The sequence below is a fragment of the Rhinolophus ferrumequinum genome, chromosome 23, assembly GCF_004115265.2.
Source record: "Rhinolophus ferrumequinum isolate MPI-CBG mRhiFer1 chromosome 23, mRhiFer1_v1.p, whole genome shotgun sequence".
In the NCBI taxonomy this organism is placed as follows: domain Eukaryota; kingdom Metazoa; phylum Chordata; class Mammalia; order Chiroptera; family Rhinolophidae; genus Rhinolophus; species Rhinolophus ferrumequinum.
The window spans coordinates 39,685,329-39,710,274 of NC_046306.1; the positions used below are offsets into that span (position 1 = coordinate 39,685,329).

Sequence of the window (24,946 nt, forward strand, 5' to 3'; positions counted from 1 at the left end):
TATTGCTCTTTTTATCACCTTGGCTTTATCTGTTACCTATTGCCAAAATAATGCTGTGTAACCAATGGCCTCAAAACCTCATTGACATAGAACAATAAACACTTATTTAGCTTGTGGGTCTTTGGAGTTCATCTGAACTGGGTTGAGCTTGGCCAGTCTCAGCTGGACTCACCCATGTTTAGTGGTTATCTGCTTGTCGCTGATCCCTGACAGCCTCAGCTAGGACAATGGGGTTGACTCAGCTCTGCTCTACATGTCTCCAACAGGCTAGCTGGGACACATTCTCATGGCATTGTTGTTGTTTTGTGAGGTGCTTTGCTACCGTGTTTCCCCTAAAATAAGACCTAGCCAACAATCAGCTCTAATGCATCTTTTGGAGCAAAAATTAATATAAGACCTGGTATTATATTATATTATATTATATTATATTATATTATATTATATTATATTACATTACATTATATTATACCCAGTCTTATAGTAAAATAAGACTAGGTCTTATATTAATTTTTGCTCCAAAAGACACATTAGAGCTGATTATCCAGCTGGGTCTTACTTTCAGGGAAACATGGTAAGTCCAAAACCCTTTGTTCATTGGTTTCCATTTACTCCCCACAACAACCTTATAAGCTAACTAGAGAGCATGGTGTGATTGGTCTCAATTTGAAGGCTCTTCGAGGTAAGGAGAGTTGCTCAAGGTGATGCAGTTTGGAAGTATCAAGTCCAGGATTTGATGTGAGGTCCTTTACCCATCTTGGGCTTCCTCCAAGGCTCCAGGCTTCTTCTCTTTCAGCAGCTGCTGTGCCAGTCAGTGCTACTTAGGCATTTCCCTTAACGGCTTCCAAAGGTGACACCAGCTACTCTGAGCACCACCCTCCTTGGAATCCATATAAATGGGGCCCTTGTTCTGTGCAAGCTCGCTGTGAGACAAGGTGGATATGAATGTGTGAAGAGCACAGCTGCTGCCCTTCCAGAGAAGGGACGCCAAGTACATGAACATAAAACGTGGCTCACAGTCCAGACAGCACATGTTCCATGCCAAAGTACAGATTCCCACACTAAGGGCCCTGATAATTTCCCAGGAAACAGGAGCTGCTATAGTCATGAGCCTTGAGCTGAAGGTCGAATAGATCTCCATCCCTCTTCTCCAAACACCCCTCACTCATCATTTCTAGAACGTGTCCCACATTTGCTTCTGTTTGCTATAGCCGGGCCACAGGCTTGGATTCCAGGGTGTGTTGCAGCACATTTGGATTATCCCGGGGTATTGGGCCAACTCGAGCATTTTTGAGACTTCAAATCTGTCTTGCATTTTATAGTGTACCTTGTGAAAACGATAATGTTTAAAAAGAACATCACCCAGCAATTTCACATCTCAAAATTTATCCTAAAAATGGGAAAGGATGTTATGTTTAAAGATTTTCAGTGCGGCAGTATTTATGGTTCATTCACTTATAGAGGAAAATAAAAATCACTTTGTAAGTTACATAAATGTCTAATCACTATATTGCACACTTGAAACTAATATAATATTGTACATCAACTCTAATTGAAAAAGAAAAAATTATTTAATAAAAAAGGTAGCTAGGGTTTACTCAGCTTCATGCTGAGCAAATTTATACATTTATGTAAATAGCATATTTGTATGTGAGTATGCAATCAAAACTTAAAATTAAAAAAGATATATTATTAATAATAATAATAATAATAATAATGAACATGAGTGGCTCTGACCGGCAGCCCCCAAAATTGAATGGCTGGGATTCTGAAACTGTCTCTCCCTCACTGTGGTTGGGGAAGACGAGTTGAAAATAGAAAGTGGTGATTGGGTGGCAAATCAGAAATGACCTCTGTATAGGGAGGCATCTGGGCTCTGTGGGAAGGCTCGGGGAGAGTCCTGGGGTCAAATCCAAACCCTGCCATTTGGTAGCCATGTGTTTTTAGGTTACTATATTCTCTGAGTCGTCTGGGATATGGGGCCAGTAACTCCTTGCCTCCCACAGGAGTTGAGAGAATAAATGCGATAGTCTTTGTAAAGTACCTGGAGCATGCCTGAATTCCTGGCCCAACAAATAGTGGCACAAACGAGGTCTGACAATGAAGTTTGAGAACTTGTTGCAAAAATGTTGCCAACCTTTTTTGATATCAGAGGGATTATTCATTATGAATTTGTACCAACTGTTTAAACAGTTAACCAAGTCTACTCTTTGGAAGTGCTGAAAAGGCTGCTTTAAAAAGTTAGATGACCTGAACTTTTCACCAACAATTCATGGCTCTTGCATCAGGACAATGCACAAGCTCATACGGCACTGTCTGTGAGGGATTTTTTAGCCAGGAAACAAATAACTGTATTGGAACACCCTCCGTACTCACCTGACCTGGCTTCTAATGACTTCCTTCTTTACCTGAAGATAAAGGAAATATTGAAAGGAAGACAGTTTGATGATATTCAGGACATCAAGGGTAATATGACAACAGTCCTGATGGCCATTCCAGAAAAGTTCCAAAATTGCTTTGAAGGGTGAACTAGGTGCTGTGCTGCCATCAGTGCATAGCTTCCCAAGGGGAGTACTTCGAAGGTGACCGTAGTGATATTCAGCAATGAGGTGTGCAGCACTTTTTCTAGGATGAGGTCGTGAACTTAATTGTCAGACCTTCGTATCATGATTATTATCATCATCATCAGTGATATTCTATCCTTTGGAAATATAGAAATGATCAAATTAATACAAAAACGCTTCACTCTATAAAATATCTGGGCCAGTTGTATGGACAGTACCATCAATACCAGTAAGTTCTCTGAATCTTGTTTTTCCCCTCTGCATCTTAAAGTTTGACTTTCTACATTTGTATTACTTCTTTGTATTATTTTTGTTTTATTGGTAGTAGTAGACTTCTTTTTATTTATTTATTTGTTTATTTATTTTAAGTAAATTAGAAATCCTGACTTTTTGTTTATTTGTTTTTAAGGAGAGCGCAGCTCACAGTGGCCCAGGTGGGGATCGAACCAGCAACCTTGGTGTTATCAGCACCATGCTCTAACCCACTGAGCTAACCAGCCACCCCAGAGGACTTCTTTTTAGAAGTCTAGGTTCTAGGTTCACAGCAAAACTGAGCAGAAAGAACAGAGTTTCCTTATCGCCTCTATCCCCCCACCACAGGCACAGTCCCCACTCCCACCAATCAATATCTTATTCTGTTTTGTTTGTTTTCCAGTGGGAACCTTATTTCCAGTGGGTAGCATGGCAGAGAGTTAGAGTGGAATTTCTTGTAAGCAAAGTGACAGACCTGCCCTCAGATGCCAGGAGGTAGGAAGGAGCCCCATCATTTGGCAGCCCCTCAGGTGTCCAAAAGTGCCTGACCACAAGATGTCTGATTGACAGTGGGTATCCCTGACTGATGCTGCCTTATGCACAGAACTAATGTGGCTTTCAGTAGACATCACTCTTGCATAAGACAGCCTGGCAAACGTATTCATTTCTTGTCCCAGTCCAAGCATTGATATTGCAATGTGTTAGATGGAGCTTCTTGCCTTGAAAAGGATCAATATGTAATATTGGAACGTAGTCTTGCAAAACTGCTTTATGGACTTCTAAGTGGCATTGGCTATTTCACTGAGTTAAATGTGTCAGGTACAGTTTATTTAGGTCTAGGTTAATCCACAAGTGTGCCTCTGTATTCCAATAACTGCATCTGGCTGTCTTTTCCAAGATCACTGTAAAGCCTGCATATCACTGGATCATCCAAGTCACTCCTCAAAAGAGGGTTTGAGTCCATTGTAATTTGGAAAGGTTGGACGTCATCAAAATGGTGGCGTGAGGTGAGCCTCTGTAAATCTCCCCTGGAATTTACAACTAATCGAACAACTATAACTCCACAAAGGACTCCCTGCACAGCAGACAGACAAGACAAAGAGGCCCACTACTGGATTCACCTGAAGGTGGGCGAATCGCGCGAGTGGGGGAGGAGGGAAGGGAGAAGTGCGGAGACAGAGCTGTGCAGGCGCAGGATGCAGACCTAACTCAGTGCTAAGAGCTCGCTGCATCCCGGAACTACCGCAGCTGCCAGAGAGGGAAGAACTCGGACGGCTAGAGCTCCGCTTATGGCCCACAGGGCTGAGGGGGCAGCATATAACACGGCTGAACCCAACGCTCACGGCAGAGACCTCGGAGAAAAGACTGAGGGAAGAAGGCTGAAAACAGTGGTTTAAGCCCTCACTGCCGAGCAGAGAAAGGAAGCCTTAGGCACTGAGACTAGCCGCCCTCTCCCTACCCTCCCAGAGCTCGCCCCGCCCCCACGTGCCCGGTTCTAGAAGCGGAACAGTAGCAGTGTCAGATCAAAAGAACAGAATATTTGCTGTTCTGAGAACTGTGGACCACAGACACAGATTAGCAGCCCAACTAGTTCTGGCAAAGGGGAGGGAGCTGTGGAAGGAGGACTGGCTGTGTCGCCGCCATTGCTCTGGGCCACCTCTCACAACTCACCCCGCCCCTGGCCCCACCTATCTGGGTGGAACCCTGCAGGAGTAAACAGAACTGCTGAAACATACGGGCACTGAATCTGGTGCAGGAAGAGCTTTGGAACTTCAAAAGCTCTCCGCATACCCACATGGACACTGCGCCCTGTGACTCAGGCGAACTATTAACAGAGGAGAAGCCCGTCTCTCAGGGAATCCCCCCATTGTGTGAGAAGCTGGAATAGTGCAGAGAAAACATAGCACTACCGTGTGAGACAGAAAAAAAAGGCTGCAGTCTGAGAGAAAATAAAACATTCTACCAACAAGTACTGGAAAATAAAAGAAAGACCTCTTCCTCTCAACCTGTTGCAGAAGCCACTCCTGTAGATGTCTAGGAAGAGAAATAATAAATCAGTAATTGCCATGAATAACCAAGGCAACAAGGCAGCTCAGAAAGAAAGTGAAAAGTGTCCAGAAAAGGAACTTAAAGATATGGAAATATGTGACTTAAACGACAGAGAATTCAAGATTGCATTTCTGAAAAAATTCAACGAGATTCAAGAAAACACAGAAAGGCAATTTAATGAACTCAGAAACAAAATCAAAGAACAACTTGAGCATTTTAGGAAAGAGATTGAAATTTAAAAAAAGAACCAAATAGAATTTCCGGAGATTCAGAACTCAATAGAAGAAGTTAAGAATGAAGTAGCCAGCTTAGGTAGTAGAGTTGACCAGATGGAGGAAAGAATCAGTGACATTGAAGATAGAAACCTGGAAATGACACGGATGGAAGAAGAAAGAGTCTTGAGACTTAAAAGAAATGAAAGAACTCTACAAGAACTTTCTGATTCCATCAGAAAGAGCAATATAAGAATAATGGGCATACCAGAAAGAGAAGAAAGAGAGAAGGGAACAGAGAATATATTCAAACAAATTGTTGAGGAGAACTTCCCAAACTTGTGGACAGAACTGGATCCTCAAATCCATAAAGCAAATAGAACACCTAATTACCTCAATCCCAACAGGCCTTCTCCAAGGCACATTGTATTGAAGCTGTCTAAAATCAATGACAAAGAAAGAATCCTCAAGGCAGCCAGGGAAAAGAAGACGGTAACCTACAAAGGAAAGCCCATTAGATTATCATCAGATTTTTCAGCAGAAACTCTACAAGCCAGGAGGGAATGGAACCAAATATTCAAACAATTGAAAGACAGAAATTATGAGCCAAGAATAATATATCCAGCAAACATATCCTTTAGATATGAAGGAGGAATAAAGACCTTTCCAGACATACAGAAACTGAGGGAATTTTCTAATACGCAACCTGCACTACAAGAAATACTAAAGGAGGCTATTTGACCACCATCAACAGGGACAATATGTGGCAACCAAAACATAAAAAGTGGGAGAGTAAAGGCCTGAACTGGAATATGGGAAGGGAGAAAGGAAGCGTGCTGAAGAAAATGGAATACTCTAGATATCAAACTTTTTTTTACATAAACTTTAGGGTAACCACTCAAAACAAATCAAGAACTGAAATATATACTGTAATAAAAGAAGAAACAGAGGGAAACATCATAGAATACCACCACGCAGAAATAATAGACAACAACAAAAAGGCAAAGAAACAATGGAGACACAGCTTTACCAGAAAACTAAAGATAGAATGAGAGGAAATCCTCACATATCAATAATCACCCTAAATGTAAATGGACTGAACTCACCAATAAAAAGGCACAGAGTAGCAGATTGGATCAAAAAACTACAGCCAACCATATGCTGTTTCCAAGAGACACATCTCAGCTACAAGGACAAGCATAGACTCAAAATGAAAGTGTGGAAATTGACACTCCAAGTAAATGGTACCCAGAGAAAATCAGTTGTAGCCATAATGATATCAGAGGAAACAGATTTCAGGGTGAAAAAGATAACACGCGACAAAGATGGACATTTCATAATGGTAAAGGGGACTATACAACAAGAAGACATAACAGTCATCAAATTTATGCACCTAATCAGGGAGCACCGAAATATACCAAGCAACTACTAACAGAAATAAAGGGAGAAATTGACCAAAGCACAGTTCTACTAGGGGACCTAAATACATCACTGACAGCTATGGATAGATCATCCAAACAGAAAATAAATAACAAAATAGCAGCCCTAAATGATACATTAGATGAAATGGACATAATTGACATTTATAGAGCACTTCATCCTAAAACATCAGACTCTACATTCTTTTCTAGTGTACATGGAACATTCTCAAGGATAGACCATATATTGGGACATAAAATCAGCGTCAGCAAATTTAAGAAGATTGAAATCATACCAAACATATTCTCTGATCACAAGGCTTTGAAATTGGATATCAACTGCAAAAAAAAGCAGGGAAAAACACAAATACAGGGAGATTAAACAACATACTTTTAAAGAACGACTGGGTCAAAGAAGAAGTTAGAGGAGAGATTAAAAGATACATAGAAACAAAAGACAATGAAAATACATCCTACCAAAATTTTTGGGATGCAGTGAAAGCAGTTTGAAGAGGGAAATTTATATCATTACCGGCCTATCTCAAGAAACAAGAAAAATCCCAAATAAATAACCTCATGTTACACCTTAAAGAACTAGAAAAAGAAGAACAAATGAAACCCAAGGTCAGCAGAAGAAAGAAAGTAACAAAAATCAGAGCAGAACTAAATGAAATACAGAACAAAAGGACAATAGAAAAAATTAATGTGACAAAGAGCTGGTTCTTTGAAAAGATTAACAAAATTGACAAACCCTTGGCTAGACTCACTAAGATAAAAAGAGAGAAGACACTAATTAACAAAATCAGAAATGAAAAAGGGGAAGTTATCACGGACACCAGAGAAATACAAAGGATCATCCAAGAATACTATGAAGGACTATATGCCACCAAATTCAATAACCTAGAAGAAATGGACAAGTTCTTAGAAACATATAGCCTTCCTAGGCTGAACCGTGAAGAACAGGAAAATCTAAACAGACCGATCACCGGTAATGAAATTGAATCAGTCATCCACAACCTTCCCAAAAGCAAAAGTCCAGGACCAGATGGCTTCACTAGTGAATTCTACCAAGCCTTCAAAGAGGATCTAATACCAATCCTGCTCAAACTCTTCCAAAAAATTGAAGAAGAGACAGTACTCCCTAACTCATTTTATGAGGCCAACATTACCCTGGTACCAAAACCTGGTAAGAACAACACAAAAAATGAAAACTATAGACCAATATCTCTGATGAATACAGATGCAAAAATCCTAAACAAAATTCTAGTAACTTGGAAAGGTATATTCTGACTCATCCACAAAGCTATGAAATACAGCATTAAATTTTTAATTGACATTTTCAAAAAAAACAAACCCCACAGGCAAATAATTTCGTGCAGATTTTGAAAAGACCAATAAGTATAAAGTTTTTTTTAAGGCTTCTCTGCATTTCAGGCTTCCCAGGCTCCTCAGAGAGTAGAAAAGTGTAAAACAGACTTGCTACCTCTCCAATCTCCCACCACCTACAAAAATCACACAAGAAATCCAAATTTAAGGTGGGCGAATCAGAAAATATAGATAGGAATTTTAAAATACAGATGGAATCACACCCACCAAAAGAGAAACTATTTTGATTTATGGCCTTACAAACTCTTATATGGAAATACACTTATATAAGTGTGTGTTTGTGTATGCATTCCTATACATAGATAATTTAACAACAAAGAGACTGGACACATTATTTTATAACACTTTTTATTTAGCAATGTAGTATATATACCTTTCCTTGTCACTAAATATGGATTTACATAATCCCTTTTAACGGTATTTCTTTGAATGATAAATTATAGTTTGTATAATCCATCCCCTATGATATATTTTGTTAGGTTTGATAATTTATTATAGTCAACATTTTGGAAAGAATATGCCTGGTACATGTGTTTTCATGCACTTGTCTGATATTTCCACAGAATCAAGTATTAAAATGTACTTTAGAATCTTACAATCTGGTTGAAGAGACAAAACATATACATGTAAAAAAGAGAACAAGCTCATAAAGAGGGATGGGTGTATAAATTAATTGCTGCAGCCAAGAGTCAAAAGCCAGAGGTATCATTTCATGCTTGGTTTGCTACATGAGGTTTCATGAAGGACAGTTGTAAGTTATAGAAACTCATCTCAAACCAACTTAAGTGTAAAAGGTGTATTATCAGCTCATAACATTGGAAAATATACTTTGGCTTCAGACTGAGCTGGGTCCAGAGTTCACATGGGTCATTGGGCACAGGGGTGTGTGCGCGCGCCGCCTGTCCCATCTCGGTTTTGGCTTCTTACTGTGTGAGCTGCATTCTCCAGCAAGCTCTCCCCATATGACTGCTGCCTTTAGCAGCTCCAGACTCAGGTGGTATTTATATTGCATAAGGAGTGAAACCTTCTTCCCCCACTTTGCCATTGATCCCTGCTTGGCCCCTTGCAGTCCTTTTGCCCACCTGCCACTGTGTGAAGGGAAGGAGGTATCCTGGTGGCTAGGCTGAACCATGTGCCTATGCCCTGTGGTGTGGGAGGTGGGCACTGTGTGACTGAAGGCCCTTCCCATGAAGCAGTTCTCAAAAGAAAAATGTGCTGGATGGTGAAAAATGAAAGAGATGGAAAAATGAAAGAGGATCCTGGAACTTAAAGGATGAGTGACTGCATCCATTAGATGCTTTGGAATGCAAGTAACAGGGGACCTCCAAATCAAACTATTCTGTTTGCCAGTGTGTTATGCTATGAAGTCCAGAGTCAGGGTGGGCTCTAGCACCACATGCTCAATGGCTCAGGGATGTCATTAAGTTGACTGAGGGTCAACTTCATCTCTAATCAGATTTCCCTCAATATGGCTGCCAATGGCAATCAGAACTTCCAGCCTCCTTATTCACAGCCAACACTTGAGGGTGAGAAACAGCTCCCTCTGGCAAGGACTATAAAGCCTTTCCTGTCATCTGATTGGGACAGCGTAGGTCTTATGTCCACCCCTGAACAAATAACCATCACTGGGGACTACTACATACTGATTGGCCAATCAGTATTTACTCCTGGAGGAAAGGATGAGGTCACCTTCTACATGGGGTGTGGTGGACATGTGAATGAAACTGGGGTGCCATTAAAAGGACTGGAGGATAGAGGCTGGGTGGTTGGCCAACAATGGAATCCAAATCAGTTGTCATTAGTTAGAAAGGAAACATGGAGTTGAATAAGGTAAAGAGGTGATTTCGGGCAAAAAGGTAGAATTCCAGGGAATGTCTGGGTCACAGCTGATCAAAGATGTGGAAGCAAGATTACAGAGGCTGTCCTACAGGGAAGAAGAGCCTAAACAAGCTCTTTTGGAAATATTCATTTATTTCTTCATTGCACATATATTGAGCATCTATTATGCGCCAGGCTCTGTGCTGAGTGCTGGGGATAAATGAGATATAGTTTATAACTGCATGGACTTCTAGTGGAAAGACAGACAGAAAACAAATTAATTTCACACATAATTTATCAAAAAAAAAAAAGTAGGATAAGGGGATAGGGAGAAATGGGAGGAAGGAGAGTTCAAGACCTCTTGCTTAGGTTGATGTTGAACCGGGACCTGATGGAGTGAGCCAAGGTGATCTGGGGAGAGTGAGTCCTCAGCAGAGGAAACAGCATGTGCAAAGGCTTTGGGGCAGGCATCCATGACATGTTTGGGGAACGAGGAGGTGGACAAGAGGGAGGGTAGTAGGTGGGAAGGTCAGAGAGGAGGGGTAAGGTTATGTAGGACCTCGCAGGCCTTGCAAAGACTTTCTTCTTATTCTGAGTAAGATATTTAATTCATGATGACAGAGGATGCTATCAAAACAGAGGGTGGCCAGACCCTCAGCCCATGGCTCTGCTCAGACTCTGAATTTAATCCCTTCTCCAATTTAATTCTTTCTCCTCTCGTTCTCTTCCAGGCCATGTACATGTTCTACGCGCTTGCCATTGTTTGTGATGACTTCTTCGTCCCCTCCTTGGAAAAGATCTGTGAGGTACGTGCCTTGATTCTCAGCATGTCTGAGCTGGGCACTGGTACTGCTCCAACCTCCTCAAGGTCCTGGGGAGCCCTCCATGCAACCTGGGATGGGAACACCAGGCATCAGCATGCTTCAGATTGATGAGCAAGATTAGCACAAAAGCTCCATCAGTCTGCTTAGAATTTCAGGACACCCATCTAGAGGCAGGCCCAAGGCCAGCTCTCCCTGCTCCATTTGGCCATAACTCATGATGCTATGTGTTCTGCTTCCAGTTTTCTTTTTCTCTTTTACATTCTGCTCTTCTTTTCTTGCTACCACTTTCTCCACCTTCCTCTCCTCTATTCCCTTCTTCTATTCCTGTAACCCCTCCTTTGGTGATTCGTGAGCCCTTGTAGAGTGAGAAAGCTTCAGCCACATAGGTCCATCACCCTTCCTTTCTGTATATGTACAGAAATGCTCCAAGCAGAGGCCTGAAAGGCGAGGAGATTAAAGGACTGGCCACAGACACCAGGAAAGGGACTCTGTTCGAAATCAGCTTAGTGACGCCAGGCTGAATACCAAGTTAAATCCCTATCATCAGAAAATATTCATCATACCTAGAATTCTTTCATTCTCTTGCTCTTTCCTGTCTATTTTGAAATGTAGTTTCCTTTATCTGGAAGCTTTCCATTTTACTTTATTTTTAATTCAGAATCTATTTTCAGAAGGGGTCTCCTCCAGATACAACTCCCATCTGGAACTCAAGTTTCTTTATGTAGTTCTGAAACTTTATCATCCCTCCTCCTTTCCTTCCATCCCTCCCCAAGTCTGATTCATTACATCTTGGGGCCAGCAGGGGACAGAAGTTGCCTTTGTAATAAGTTCCCAAGTGGTGCTGAAGCTGCTGGTCCACAACCACACTTCGAAAACCACCAACTGAAGCATTTTCCTCTATCTTGGAAGACAGTTAGTTTTGTGTACTCAAAATAATAATGAGAATCGTTCCACAATAACCCAAGAGTGGGTTCCTTTATACAGTGAAAGAAGGAGTGAGGTAGCAGCTGAGATGGACAGTGAGCAGATGTGAAAGTCCTTCATCCAAAATGATTTAACATGAGAACAGGGTCACCTACCGTATGTGGAAGAGGAGGAAGCACTGATGCCCCTGTCATTGGGGTCATTTGTGATCTCTGAAATACCTCCACTTGGTGGTTTATTCTTCATGCAAAGCAAACTAATCTCTCATTTTCCACACAATGTTTGTTTTTAAATAGCAAAGACGCTCTTCTAGAATTGTGCATACAATTGTCACAATGTGTTCTACTCAACTGAGGACCCCATAGAACCTACGAGCACACCCCCTTGGGGAAGCATCAAGATGAAACACAGTTTGGTCCTTGCCATCCACAGGCTGTAGGGTGCAGAGCAGCTCCCGAGTGATGCACACTGGGGGCTGGACGAAGTGCCAGGAAATTGGGAAGTACAGATAGAGAAAAGGGGAGGGAGCGATTGAATCAGCCAGGGAATCAGGGAAGGACTAGTGCAGGGGCCAGATTGGAGAGGCCCTTGGAGGGAGAGTCTCAGTGACAATACGTTTCAAGAAAGGGTATTTGAGCAGAAGACTGAGCCATAGACCCAAGCAGCGTAACCTAGGACATGTGGGGAGCCTGGAGAATGCCAGGCTGAGTCATGAGGAGTTACTATTCAGTGCTCAGGAGGGAGGTGGGAAGGTTTTGATGACCATGATCTGGTAGATGGAAGGAGTCCAGATGCAGGAAGACCCCTCTCTGGTGATTCTAAGCATCCCGTGAGATGTTACTAGAGCTGAAGTGTATTAGGGATGAAAGAGGAGGGGATGTAAGGAGATATGGAGGATGAAGAAAACTGATTAGTTGAAGACGAGAGAGAAACTGGAGATGATCCCAAGGTGTGGACTCCACAACTGATGTCCTATCACGGAGCCCGAGCTGGAGAGGACATGGCAGTGCGAGGCTCACGGCTCACGGCAAGTGGCACATCTTGGCAGACCACCCAAGGAGTGTGAGCTCCGCCTTAGGTGACCTTCCCACAGACTCCTGCCTCTGGTGAGACAGGATGCCAGGTTCCCTCACAAGCACATCTTTCAACTTGAGGTATCAGCACCGCCATCTTGGGTCTCTTCAGAACCCCGTGTGAAGTTTAGATGTGTAGTCGAGAGCAAAGGAACCCCAGGACTCCTGGTCAAAATGCTCCCTTGCAGTAGCCTATTGTTGGTGAGTGGAGCCAGTGGCCTACACCGAGGTCATGCTGCCCCTCCATGGCTGAACAAGGAAGTACAGCTGCTGGTTCCACTGGGAAGAGGGACAGTGTCATTCAAGACTCATGTCTCTCTGCTGGGACGTCAGGGGGAACTGGTTCCTTACTGACAGCCAGCAGCTTACTTTCTGAATCATGAGTGAATGCAGAAAAGCTAAACACACTAACCAGTCTCTAATAAGTATTATATTTGTCTTGCCTTCTTACAAGTCATCTTTGGATTAACAAACAGGGTAACCTGGAGAGTTTGTTGTGCAGAATGTCTTGGCAGGGCTGATGCCTTTTCACTTTCTGCTCACCCCCACTCTCCCTCAAGCCTGCATTGAGGATGAGGATTAGGTTTCAGGAGGGTGACCCTCTCCAACCCCAAAGCCTCCATAACCTCTTAGAATCAAGGCTCGCAAGCCTGGTTACCATGAGCCTAATTAGGCCTGAGATCAGCATAGTATTGAAAAAAATCAGGATATCTTGCATAAATATGTAGATTTTATCTCTTAAAAATAAGAATATATGGACCGAAGGAGACTAGATTTTGGGAGGTAGGCATGCAGTAGAGTACACAGATGTCATCTTATAAAGATATACACCTGCAATGTATAAAATATTATTATTAACCAATATCACCCCAATAAAATTAATTAAAAATAAGAACATTTGGTGACTCAGAGGGAACTGAGTGGTGCTGACTTTAAAAAAGAGGCAAATGCCCACTATGCCTCACTGCCCACGTCACTCCTCTCTGTTATCTGCATGGCCCCTGGGGGCATTTGGGTTGGGGACCCATAGATCTTGTCAAGAGCAATTCAAGTGGACATGCAGCCCTCTCCTTGATCCTGTTCCTCAAGGAAGACAGTGAGCGGAGTTGTGGCCCTGGGAGGAGGGTGGTTTGGGCAGCACTGGCCAAGCTCTGAGAGGAGGAGGAGGAGGAGGAGGAGGAGGAAGGACTAAGCTTGGGACCTGGGAGTCACAGGGTCCCCAGGGGAATTTGACTCACCTGTGCTTTGTCCTTGCTCCTCTGTAGCGCCTGCACCTCAGTGAAGATGTGGCTGGGGCCACGTTCATGGCAGCGGGCAGTTCGGCCCCAGAGCTGTTCACATCTGTCATAGGTAGGTGATGACCTGGGATCATCTCCGCCCTGCCCTTTCTGAAGGACAAGGGCTCTGTGGTTGTTGTTAATGGTTATTTTTTTGAAGTGATGCTTTCACTCTGCATGGACATGTCCCAGACCCAATGCCAATGCTGCCGCGGGACAGTGTCCCCAGTGCAGATTAGTAAGCTCTCTCCAATCCTTGGCTGTTTCCTGTACATCCTATGAACAGTCTAACTGACTCCCCCATTCCCACCTTGGAATGCAACTGGCCACGACAGCCAGGCTGATGTTGGGTTTGTGTTTCAGGCGTCTTCATCACCAAGGGCGACGTGGGAGTTGGGACCATCGTGGGCTCAGCGGTGTTTAATATCCTGTGCATCATCGGAGTCTGCGGGCTCTTCGCTGGACAGGTAAGAGTGCCATCAGAGCATGGCACCTGGAGAGAGGCGGTGTGGAGATGAGGCAGGGGACAGTCTGGCAGCACAGCCAGAGTGAAGGCCAGTAATCTTGCAGTGATGATGTGGGATCTCATGCTCCAGGAGGCTGGCCCAACTGGCTGTGGAAACACTCAGGCACCATTATGTGGTCTCTGTGTTGATGGAATATAGAGTGCCCAGGTCCATGTGAATAACGAACCAGCCTGAGGATGTGGGCCATGAACTGAAGGTGACACACTCATTGCGATATGTTACTGATCTGAACTGGAAGACCTAAAACAATTTTAGGTATGCTTTTGCATCAATGGAAATAGAGGAACTTAAAAGACTAGGCTGGTAGACAAGAAACGACAGAGATTTTTTTTCTGCTAAAAACCATTTGCAGTTGTCATAGTTTAGGACCCCATCTTTCTTTATCTATAGTGATCAAGCATTTTATTTACATGTTCACTTTGGCTTACTTTTGGAGTTCTGAGGAGCTTTGCATACCTGCATTTTATCTATGGCGACTGTTCCATTGCCAGTGGGTGTCACGGGGTCTCTGTGCTTTATGAACTCTGGTGTGTGTTTTGGAAAGTCTTGGGAAGAAAACTGGAAGTCTCCAAAGTGTGAGGCTGCCAGGCATCCATGGCGTTGCCCCGGCAACTGAGGGTTTGCAGCCGTCCTGCTAACTCTCATGTCCTAATTTCTTTGTAGGAATTTTATTCAGAAACAACACAGTCTTGAGCTGTCTGCCCAAATACCCAGGACTCTGAGTATCTTCTAGGAAAAGTGACTTCTAGAAGCCCATCGAGGGTGCCCCACTTGCAGTATTGAGATTTCTAGTGGCCCTAAGAAGCTCCCTCGCTATGGAGGATACAGGGACCTGAAAGAAGTGGCTGGTTGGTTTGAAGGGCTAAAGAAAGCTGTGAACCTTCTTCCATACTCTTTTCTAGGCCCCTCTGTCATTCAGTCAGCGGGCCAGGGGCACCCAATGCTGCCATCTCTCTAACTCAGACTAGAGTGTCTGACGCAGGATGCAGTCTACCACACTACTGCTATTCTCCACTGCCTGTTTTTTCCTGCCACCATCTTTGTGCCCATTTATTTGTCTGGGTAGCTTAGTGGGTTTGTTGCTTATGGGTGACAGGCAGAGGGACACCTGGATGTCATCAGGAGTTGGCTCCAGTGCCCACAAGTGGACAGTTATTTCTGTCCACACATGGTTATTGAGGTTCTGCCCAATTTGCTAGACTGAACATTTTCTTTCTTTATATTTTTGGTCAGTTATCTCTCATCTTAGATTTTGTGGTGTTTTTCTGATCTTCTATAAATTTTAGTACCAAAAAAGTCTCCATCTTTGCCTTCACTGCCATTTGCACTCCCCTGGCTCTCGTCTGAGTTGGAGATGGGCCATCACACCCTGCACAAGGACCTGCTGCTGTTAGTACTCTCTTAATTAGCGTTGCCACCGCTCGCTTGTGATTGTTAGTCTGGCTGTTATTAGTGTTGTCATCAGTTCATTAGTCATTTGTACCTGAAGCTTGATGCCAAGGCAAGCCCAAAGAGGGAGAAAAAATGGAAGGAAATGAAACAAATGACTGGGACGTGTCTAGTAAATGCCATGCAACTAATTACATATGAAGTGGCTTGAATACATTTGTGTTTCACAATTTATTAGCAATGCAGTTAATCACTGGCATGGTTAGAACACCTGCTTAAAAGGCAAATTGCTTCCTGAACCTTAGCAAGTGCTGGTATCCGTTACTTTACCTTTCCGGAAGGTCTTTGCCAAGCTCATCTCACAGCCCTGCAATAATCGTGGAGAGAAGTAGCAACCACAGTGATGTTAGAAGTAGCCCACGAGGTGATTCTGGGTGCCAACCCTTCCTTCTCTTTCCTTGTCCTGTGCCCACTTGAAGAGTTCCAAAGCCATCAGCTCTCTTCATCAGGACTCTGTAGAATCCTTGAAGTCTGCAAAATGATGTTTAGGAGAGAACCTGGGCCCAGGAATCAGTTTGGCCTGGGTCTGAATACTGAGTCTGCCATTCACTGGCTGTGGGGCCTTGGAGAAGTTATTTCACCTCTTCAAGCCTTGGTTCTCTCATCTATAGAATAGACACAAGTGCATGCACCCTGTAGCAACACCATGGTAATGAAACACAACATGTTTAGCAGTACACAGCACCAGGTCCACGCAGTAAATGCTCAACACAAGTTAGACATCCTTATCAGCTCTCAAACAGATAGCAATCCCTGGGGCTCTCGCTTCCAAATTCCATCCTAGGTCACTGCAGTAATTTAACCAACTAGTTGGCAGAACTTATAACTAACCAGTGGAAATGCAGCAGGATGTCCAGTGGCAAAGGAAGGCAAGGTCAGGGAAAAGGTCTTCTAAATGAAAATCCAAATGAGGAGATCTTGATAGAAGAAAAACCTCAGAAGACTGGTCCTGACCTGTGTACTGTCTGATAAGTTGGAGGTAAAGAAAAATCAGTAATGCCCGTTGCCTGACATACTAAGTCACCCTCCCAGGAACTGGAGCTTGTGCAGCAGCACATTCCAGCAAAGGATGGATATTTGCAATTGAACTGATTAATAAATCCAGTCATGGGTCTCACTTAGCATTGTTATTTATGTTGCTTCGTACTTTCATTTGGCTGTGAGAATTACTAGCGAGTGCCCATGGGCCTCTCTCTAATGTATTCCAGCATGAAAGGCTGCTTGTGACCAAGTGTGTTACCCATCTGAAATTAAAGTAATTAAACCGTAAGGTTCCTGTCTCAATTAGGGTTTTGATGAATTCGATGTAATTAAATATCTGCTGTATTTGCAGTTTGCTAGCATACCCAGTGCTTCGGTGTTCGCCTAAGGTGCTTTGGGGAGTTTTATGGGACAAGAAGGAAATTGCTTCTTAGAAAGTGGCTTATAGAGTGGTTCTTGGCATCCCTGCAAGATATTATAGGGCTGTGGGCCTGCAAGCTTTCTTTACTAAAAAAAAAAAAAAAAAAAAAAAAAAAAAATAGTAACAACAAAGAGAGAACACCAATTTATGCTAATTTTGTAAAACAATGCACTTATGAATTTAAATCCACCATCCAGAGCATGTTAAGCTTTAAAGACATAACCACAAACAGAGAGTAAACAGTTTAACTGCATCTGCATCCCAGATTAGGACTCTCCTATTGCAGTTATTACAGGCCGGCAGATGGGTCCAGTTTGTAGTGAAGAGCCTCAGCAGCGGCTCTCCTGGTATCCTCCAAATGTTCATTGGCACGGTCCATCTAATCTTGGCTGGGCTTGCCCTTCTGTCCATGCTGGCCCCTTTACAAAAACCCGAGCAGCACTCAGAGATTGCATATCTGAATTGAAACCTGCCTTCGATTGGGTTCCCCCAGAAGGAGAATCTAAGCAATGATTCCAAGTTCAAATAGGTTATCTAAAAGGTTATCCCAGGACATACCTTCTGGGAAATGGGGAAGTGAGACAAGGAAGAGAAAGCAGCCAAGGAAAGTGTGTTAGCAAGCAAGCTACCAGTGTGGGCAGCTGAGATTTACTTCTGGGGAACTGGGAGACAGTGTAGAACATGGACCTCTAAGTTATCTCCCTCGAGGGGAGGGAAGCTGGGGTGTTTCTCCACCAACCTCCAGCAATCATTGTGTAAGGACTACTCCTGAGAAACACTAAGTTCCTGACATTCCAGCTTACTGGGCACAGGTAGAGTGAACTTTGGTGCCCAGAGAAAACCCCCAAGCAAAGGGACAAAGTTGGCTGGCCATCGGAAGGACCTGAAATGGTAAAGGTGAGCAGATATGAGTGGGGACTATAAAGCATTTGCTACAAACTCAAGACTAAACCCTTAAAAATAAGCCTCTCTCCAACTCCCTAGGCTGAAACAAGCATTAGTACCAGGCTAACTACTAAGCATTCAGGGCCACAATACCTTTCATTTAGGGAATGTCCTCTAATGTTAGAAATAACAGCTACCATTCTTGGCACTTTCTCCTTCCAATTAGGACACAGAAAACCTTAGCTTTCATGGGAGCACCAAAAAAATCTGGATAATATAAAAATAATTCTTATATATGGGACTATCAAAGAACAGTGGAAGCTAGAAAGGTTTGATGAATTGATCTCCAGAGAGAGGAGCCCTCCATTAGTGGCCTGTGAGACCCGGCAGGTCTGGATGCGGGGAGAGCAAAAGGCCGCTCAAGACCCAGAACTTTACTGGATGGAGATAAAGCCAACTGAGGCACTGGCAGTAGAGGAGATAGGTTTGAATATACTGGAGTCTGAAAGACTATCAAGTACAATAATAATTTGCTTAACACCACAGTCCTCTCCACCCCACCCCAATTGGCTGAGAATAATGAAGCGAAAGCACGATTGATAAGTAAAAAGAAATCATTCATCTGCCCATCTCCCACAGTCTCCCGATATCTGAAATTGAGGAATCCAAAAGGGTCACACGGAGTCCCCAATCAAATCCTGGTAAGAATTGAGAGACTAGCCCTTCCTTAGGAAGCCATGGGGTGGGGTGTGGGGGTTGGGGCTTGTGCTGGCCAGAGGTGAGCTGCAACTCCTCCCAGGCACATGAATCCTTGCTGAAATCTGAATAATCACCTCCTCACTTTAGCCAACTGATGACAGAAGAACTTGAAATTTCTGGAGGGAAAAAACCTTACTATTCTTCAACTCTCACTCTTCTTTTCTACATAATTTCCAGGATGCGATAATAAGTTATAAAGAGACAGGAATAGGACTTACAACTCAGGAAAAACACCAACAGAAGCAAATCACAGATAATCCAGATACCAGAATTAGCAAGAAAAAAATTTTAAACATCTGTCTTAATAGGAAAGATGGGAAGACTAAATGAAGGGATGGGTGAGTTCAGCAGAGAAATTGAAAAAATTAAGAAAAATCAGATAGAAATTATATATTAAGAAATAATAACAGCGACCATATATTAAGTTTCTCCAACGTGCAGGCACTACACTAGATGACTTATAAATATCTGTAGAAATACACCCACAGAATTTTAAGATAGTTTTATCCTCATTTATAGACAAGGAAATGGGTACCTGGGGACAGGGAGGCTATCATGACGTGGTTAAGCCTGGATCTGAGCCCACATCTGCTGCCTATAAAATCCATTCTCTTTCTACATAGGGAACCTATGATCTAAGAATCTCCAAATGTTATTATTGCATTATTATGATTATTCCTAGTGTTTATGTGTTCTTTAGAAGTGTTGAGTCTAGCAACTGGGGGCAATGCAAAGAATGGACACATCAGCACAATGGTGGTGACCCAAGAGGAATGTTAGAAGTACTCAGTCCAACCAGTGCTCAGCTAGAAGCTTCTCTCATAATCAGAAGGTGTCGTCCACCACGGGGCTTGCACTTCTACCAAACAGATGAAGGATTCAGGCTAATAAACACAGTGAGAGACCCACAGACCACCCCGGTTTACCCTGTACACCTTGGTTCCTGCCTAATTGTTCCCCAGACAAAACCTAACATATCAGCTGTGTTCCAATTCTGATAAGTATCCAGTTTGCCCAAGAGGCTGGGGACTGAGAACAGGCAAGGCTGAAAACCCACACTACTACTGTGTTTCCCCCAAAAATAAGATCTAGCTGGACAATCAGCTCGAATGCGTCTTTTGGAGCAAAAATTAATATAAGAACTGGTATTTTATTATATTAACTATATTATATTATATTATATCCTATCTTTTATTATAGTAAAATAAGACTGGGTCTTATATTAATTTTTGCTCCAAAAGACGCATTAAAGCTGATTGTCCAGCTAGGTCTTATTTTCGGGGAAACACGGCAGTTGCCAAACCTAAAAATAGGCACTGGAGGCCTACTGTCCACCCTAGAGAGGGAAGTGAAAGTGCAAGGAAGAGAACAAGTGACCATGAAGAAATTGCAGGATCAAGTACAGCTGAAGACTTTACCCAGGAAATGGGGTCCTCTAATACTTGATCCGGTGAGGAGCGGGACAAGAGAATTTGTGGTGCAAGAGTAAAGTCCAAGGTCAGGTGCAGCTGGAGCAGTCCTGGATTCTATCACATTCCAGTAAAACAGAGTTTCTTCTGGTGTCATCTACAGGCTGCCTGCCTCAGGAGGACCTTGTTAGAAGGCAGACCCCCAACCCCAGTCCAGACCAACTGAATCAGAAGAGCAGCCATACCTACTTGAGTCCCATCTGTAGGCTCAGTTCTGCTCGGATTCCTGGACCGTGCTTGGCCTTAGAGCAGAAGCAGCCCTCTTTGGGCAGTTGGCCCAGGCCGAGTCTTCCCTCGGTACCCCAGTCCTAAAACTGGCTTTCTGCCTGAGGCTCTCTCTCTCACTGTCCCCTGGCAGTTTCTTTTCCCTGGTCATCCTCCCCCGTCCCTGCAAGGCCAGGTCCTGACAGGACCCCACACCTGACCTTCCTCTGACTGACACTGTTTCTAGCCCAGAGTCCAATTAAGGTCACCCAGCCAGCTCTACACTGCTCCATCTTGATGGCCTCTGAATCCTCATCCCAGATCTCTGTGTTAGCTTTGACTTTGGCTTACAGCACTTGTTTCTGGTTTGTTCTACCTCCTTGAAATGATCTCTAGAATCAGATCCATTCTTTGACTCAAATCTAGATTAGTTAAGAGGCTTTCGGTTTCAGGTAACAAAAAAAAAAACCCAACTCTGATCAGCTTCTTAAATGAAGGGAATTTATTGGTGTCACTGAAAGAACTTGTGGACATCAGGCATGGTTCAATCAGGGCTCCAGCCTCATTTGCTGTGATTCTCTAGTCACTAGCCTCCACTGACCCCTTCCTCCAATTAGTTTTCCTTCATAGCAAAAAAAAGAAAAGAAAAAAGGCTATAGCAGTTTCAGGCCTCATATACACATTCCACATTGACCAGGAAAGAAAGAGAATGTTTTCCCACCCACCCATGCCACTCTGGTATCATCCATCAAAAAAATCTGATTCGGCCAACTTAGGTCACCTGACCATTCCTGAACCAATCACTGTGCCAAAGGAACTTCAGTTACCCAAGTGACTTCATCAAGAACCACCCACCCATTTTCTCCTCACCAGAGCAAAGAATGTGATCAGTTCCACCTTAAATACATGGCTTTTATCCCTGATTATCTTATGAAGCAGATAAATGACTACTGGACAAAGCCTGTACAGTATCATGTACTGCCTTGATGGCTGCTTTTCCTGGGCTGGTGTGACACAAATAATAACGTGCACACAGATCCGTCATAGGTCTTTGTGTGGACGTATGCTTTCCTTTCTTTGGGGTAAATAACAGGAGTAGGAAAGCCGGGTCATATGGTGAGTATGTTTATAAGAAACTGCCAACGGTTTTTCTTTATTTTTTTATCGAAAGTATAGTTGACATATTATATTGTATTAGTTCCAGGTGTACAATGTAGCAGGTCATCATCTATATACCTTATGATGTGGTCATCACAGTAATTCTAGTAACCATCTATCACCATACAAAATTATTATGATATTATTGACTATTGTCCCTGTGTATATACCCCATCCCCAGGACTTATTTATTTTATAACTAGAAGTTGGTACCTCTTATTCACCTTCGCTTGTTTCATCTATCCCCCCACCATCAATTTGTTCTCCGTATCTGTGAGTCTGTTTCTGTACAATAGATGAATGGATAAAGACGTTAAACAATGGAATATTGTTCAGCCACAAAAAGAATGAAATTTTGCCATTTGTGACAACATGGATGGACCTAGAGGGCGTTATGCTAAGTGAAATAAGTAAGACAGAGAAAGACAAATACTGTATGATTTCACTTATATGTGCCAACATTTTTTCAAAGTGGCTGAATAATTTCTATGATTCAGCTGCTCCGCATCATCACCAGCACTTGGTATTATCAGCTTGTTTTGAATTCTTTTTGTTTTAACTTCAGCCATTCTAGTAAGTGTGAGTGGCACCTCATTGTGGTTTTAATTTGTACTTCCTTGATGAGTCATGATGTTGGGCATCTTAAGTGCTTACTTGTCATTCACCTCTCTTCTCTGGTGGAGATTCTGTTCAAATGTTTGCCTGTTTTTTAATTGGACTTTTTGTCCTCTTATTCCATTCCAGGCATTGTCTATACTACTACTAATTATCCTCCTAATTCAATTCATTCCAATTCATTCCATTTCATTCCATTTCCAAATCAATAAAGACTAAGGCTCTTAGAAGTGATTTAAAGTGATCACAACAATGGCTTACTAGTTTTGTTGGGTTTGCAAGAGACATTCTCAGAAACAGCACTCTTCCATTGTGTGGGAGAAAATGAAGAGGTCACTTCTCTTCTGTCCCATGGACCTGGGTGTGGCAGTGACTGAGATCTGAGACACATCATTCCAGAGCTGGGAGGAGAAAGCAGGCAGCTGGGCATGAACATTCCTTCCATGTAATTAAGTCTCACATTGCTCCTTGAAAGTGAGCAAAGAGGATGAAGTTTCAGGTCACCATCTACATCCTTGGAAAAGCTGTTCTTGGTGCTGGCGAGGACTTTAAGTGCACAAGGAGCCCAGAACCTTACACCAATTGCAGCTGAGCACCACCGCAAGGAAAGAGTCCATATTCTGGGCACAAATGTCGTTTCTTTTTATGATCATGTCCAGGTGGACACAGCATCCCCCATGTTGCCTCTTATTACAGCCTTCTCCCCACAAGTAGGTGATTCTGGGGTGAAAAGGTGACATAGTGAGTGCAGAAGCCTGTCTGGCTGGCAGATGCTTGTTGCCTTTCTTGTTTCTCCTCAACAAGCCCATCTGTAGTCTTCACCCTGTGCCAGGTACTGTTCTCACAGCTTTACATACATTAACTTCTATGATCCTCGCAGGAGCACACTGTTTTTACAAAAGAGGAAACTGAGGCTCTGAGAGACTAAGTAACATGTCAGTCACAGAACAAACAAGTTGAGAGACTTAGGCTGCAGGGGTCCAGCAGAGCACAAAAATTGTAAGTAGTGTCTCTCGCCAAGCTCAAAGAGTAGACTTATAGCACAGGCCTGATACATTAAGCTCCCTCCGTATCGTGGCCAGCCTTCCCATTCTTTCACAGCCCAACACCTTCTCATCACCGTAAAACCCGCCTCAGCAAGTAAGCGGAAGACCGTGACCAGGTGGAGGGCAAAAGGTGGGCCATCAGATGCCTCCTTCACTTCCAACTGAAATGTGTGTGTGGCGTCTGCTGAGCTTACGTTCAACTCTGGCATCTTGGGCCCCACACGTCCAATCCTGAGCTCCATGAAAGCTGCCCTTGGACCCAGGCACGCCCAGCACCACCACACTTGCCTTTTATGCACAGGCAGAGCCTGCATATAAAACTAGGGGAGGTGAAGAATTCAAGTCATGGTCTTCTAACTCCACACCAGGCAAAAAGTCACTGGAAAGCTTCCTGTGATAAAAGAGAATACATAATGTTAGCAAGTCATGAGAGTGTAGATGTGGCAGGACAGAGAAGGCTACTACCATCTTTTCATCAGCAGGGTGTCCACCAGACTCCTCACTTGCCTTACCTCTCGTCACCCTCACGCTCAGAGGGCACTGCCTGGGCTATGACAGACAGACCGGACAGACTTCATGCTTTGGGTCCAAGCAGCTATGGTCAAATTGTCCATGACGTGAGCCATAACCAGCACATGAGGCCTGAGGCTATCCAGTACTTAAAATGACAAGCCTGTCTTTGTACAATGATGTTAAGTAATGGTGGCTCTCTCTTCCAATTGGCATCTGGGAATTTTAAGCCAGGGTAACAATCCATTGATTGTGTCCTGGGGGGAAATGTTTACTATACTTCTTCTTTGGGCAGTAAGTTTATTCATTGATTCAACAAATGTTTTGTCAGTGCCTACTATGTACCAGGCACTGTACTAGGCACTGGAGAGACACCAGTGAAAAAATTACATAGTTGTAGCAGGCTATGGGATATTTAATATCCAACAAAGATGATAGATTGGTAGATAGATGGATGGAGGGAAGGAGGGAGGGAGTTTGAGATAGTGGGACAGTGAGATAGGGAGATGATATATGGGTGGTCACAGCTATGAAGAAAAATAAAGCAAGCTGAAGATCACAGAGAGTGTGTGGGAAAAGAGATACTGATTTATACACAGAGAGTGTGTGGGAAAAGAGATACTGATTTATAAAGAGTTTCCAGGGAAGGTACCTCAGCAAGCGTTGATAGGTTAATGGAGGGAGAAAAATACTACTAAATTCCACTCTGTGAAGAAAATGACACCACCTAAAATGAAGACTCTGTTTCCACTCTCTGTCTTGAACATTTGAGTCACTCTCTGAGCAGAGGGAACATGCCATCCAAGCAGATAGACAGCCGTTGCCACTGGGACACTGTAAAAAGCTAGTCAGCTAACCTCACACTCTAGAATTAGAAAACAGCAATGCCAAGGGTAATGAAAAGAGGTGTGTACAGTGACCTCCCCCACCCCCAGCAACAATGAAATGCATGAGAAGGCTACAGAAGGGTAGAGAATCATTTTTCTGCCAGGAGACAATTGTGGTGCTAGGCTGTGGGCTCCCCGAGAGCCCAGCACCTCTCTGCCTGTTTCCCACTGTACCAAGAGAATCACCCGCATATGGTAAGTGTCCAGTGGATCTTTGATAAGTGACTGCCTAACTGATATG

General features: G+C 43.3%; 1 protein-coding gene across 3 annotated transcripts in view; it reads left to right on the forward strand.

Moving 5' to 3' along the window:
- Positions 1–24,946, forward strand: part of SLC24A3 (solute carrier family 24 member 3) — a 494,345-nt gene that overhangs the window by 338,714 nt on the left and 130,685 nt on the right. For all 3 annotated transcript variants that reach the window (XM_033094851.1, XM_033094853.1, XM_033094852.1), the window contains exons 4-6: positions 10,428–10,502; positions 13,783–13,867; positions 14,158–14,261. In XM_033094851.1, coding sequence (XP_032950742.1) covers positions 10,428–10,502; positions 13,783–13,867; positions 14,158–14,261 — 264 coding nt within the window. The remainder of the gene's footprint in view (positions 1–10,427; positions 10,503–13,782; positions 13,868–14,157; positions 14,262–24,946) is intronic.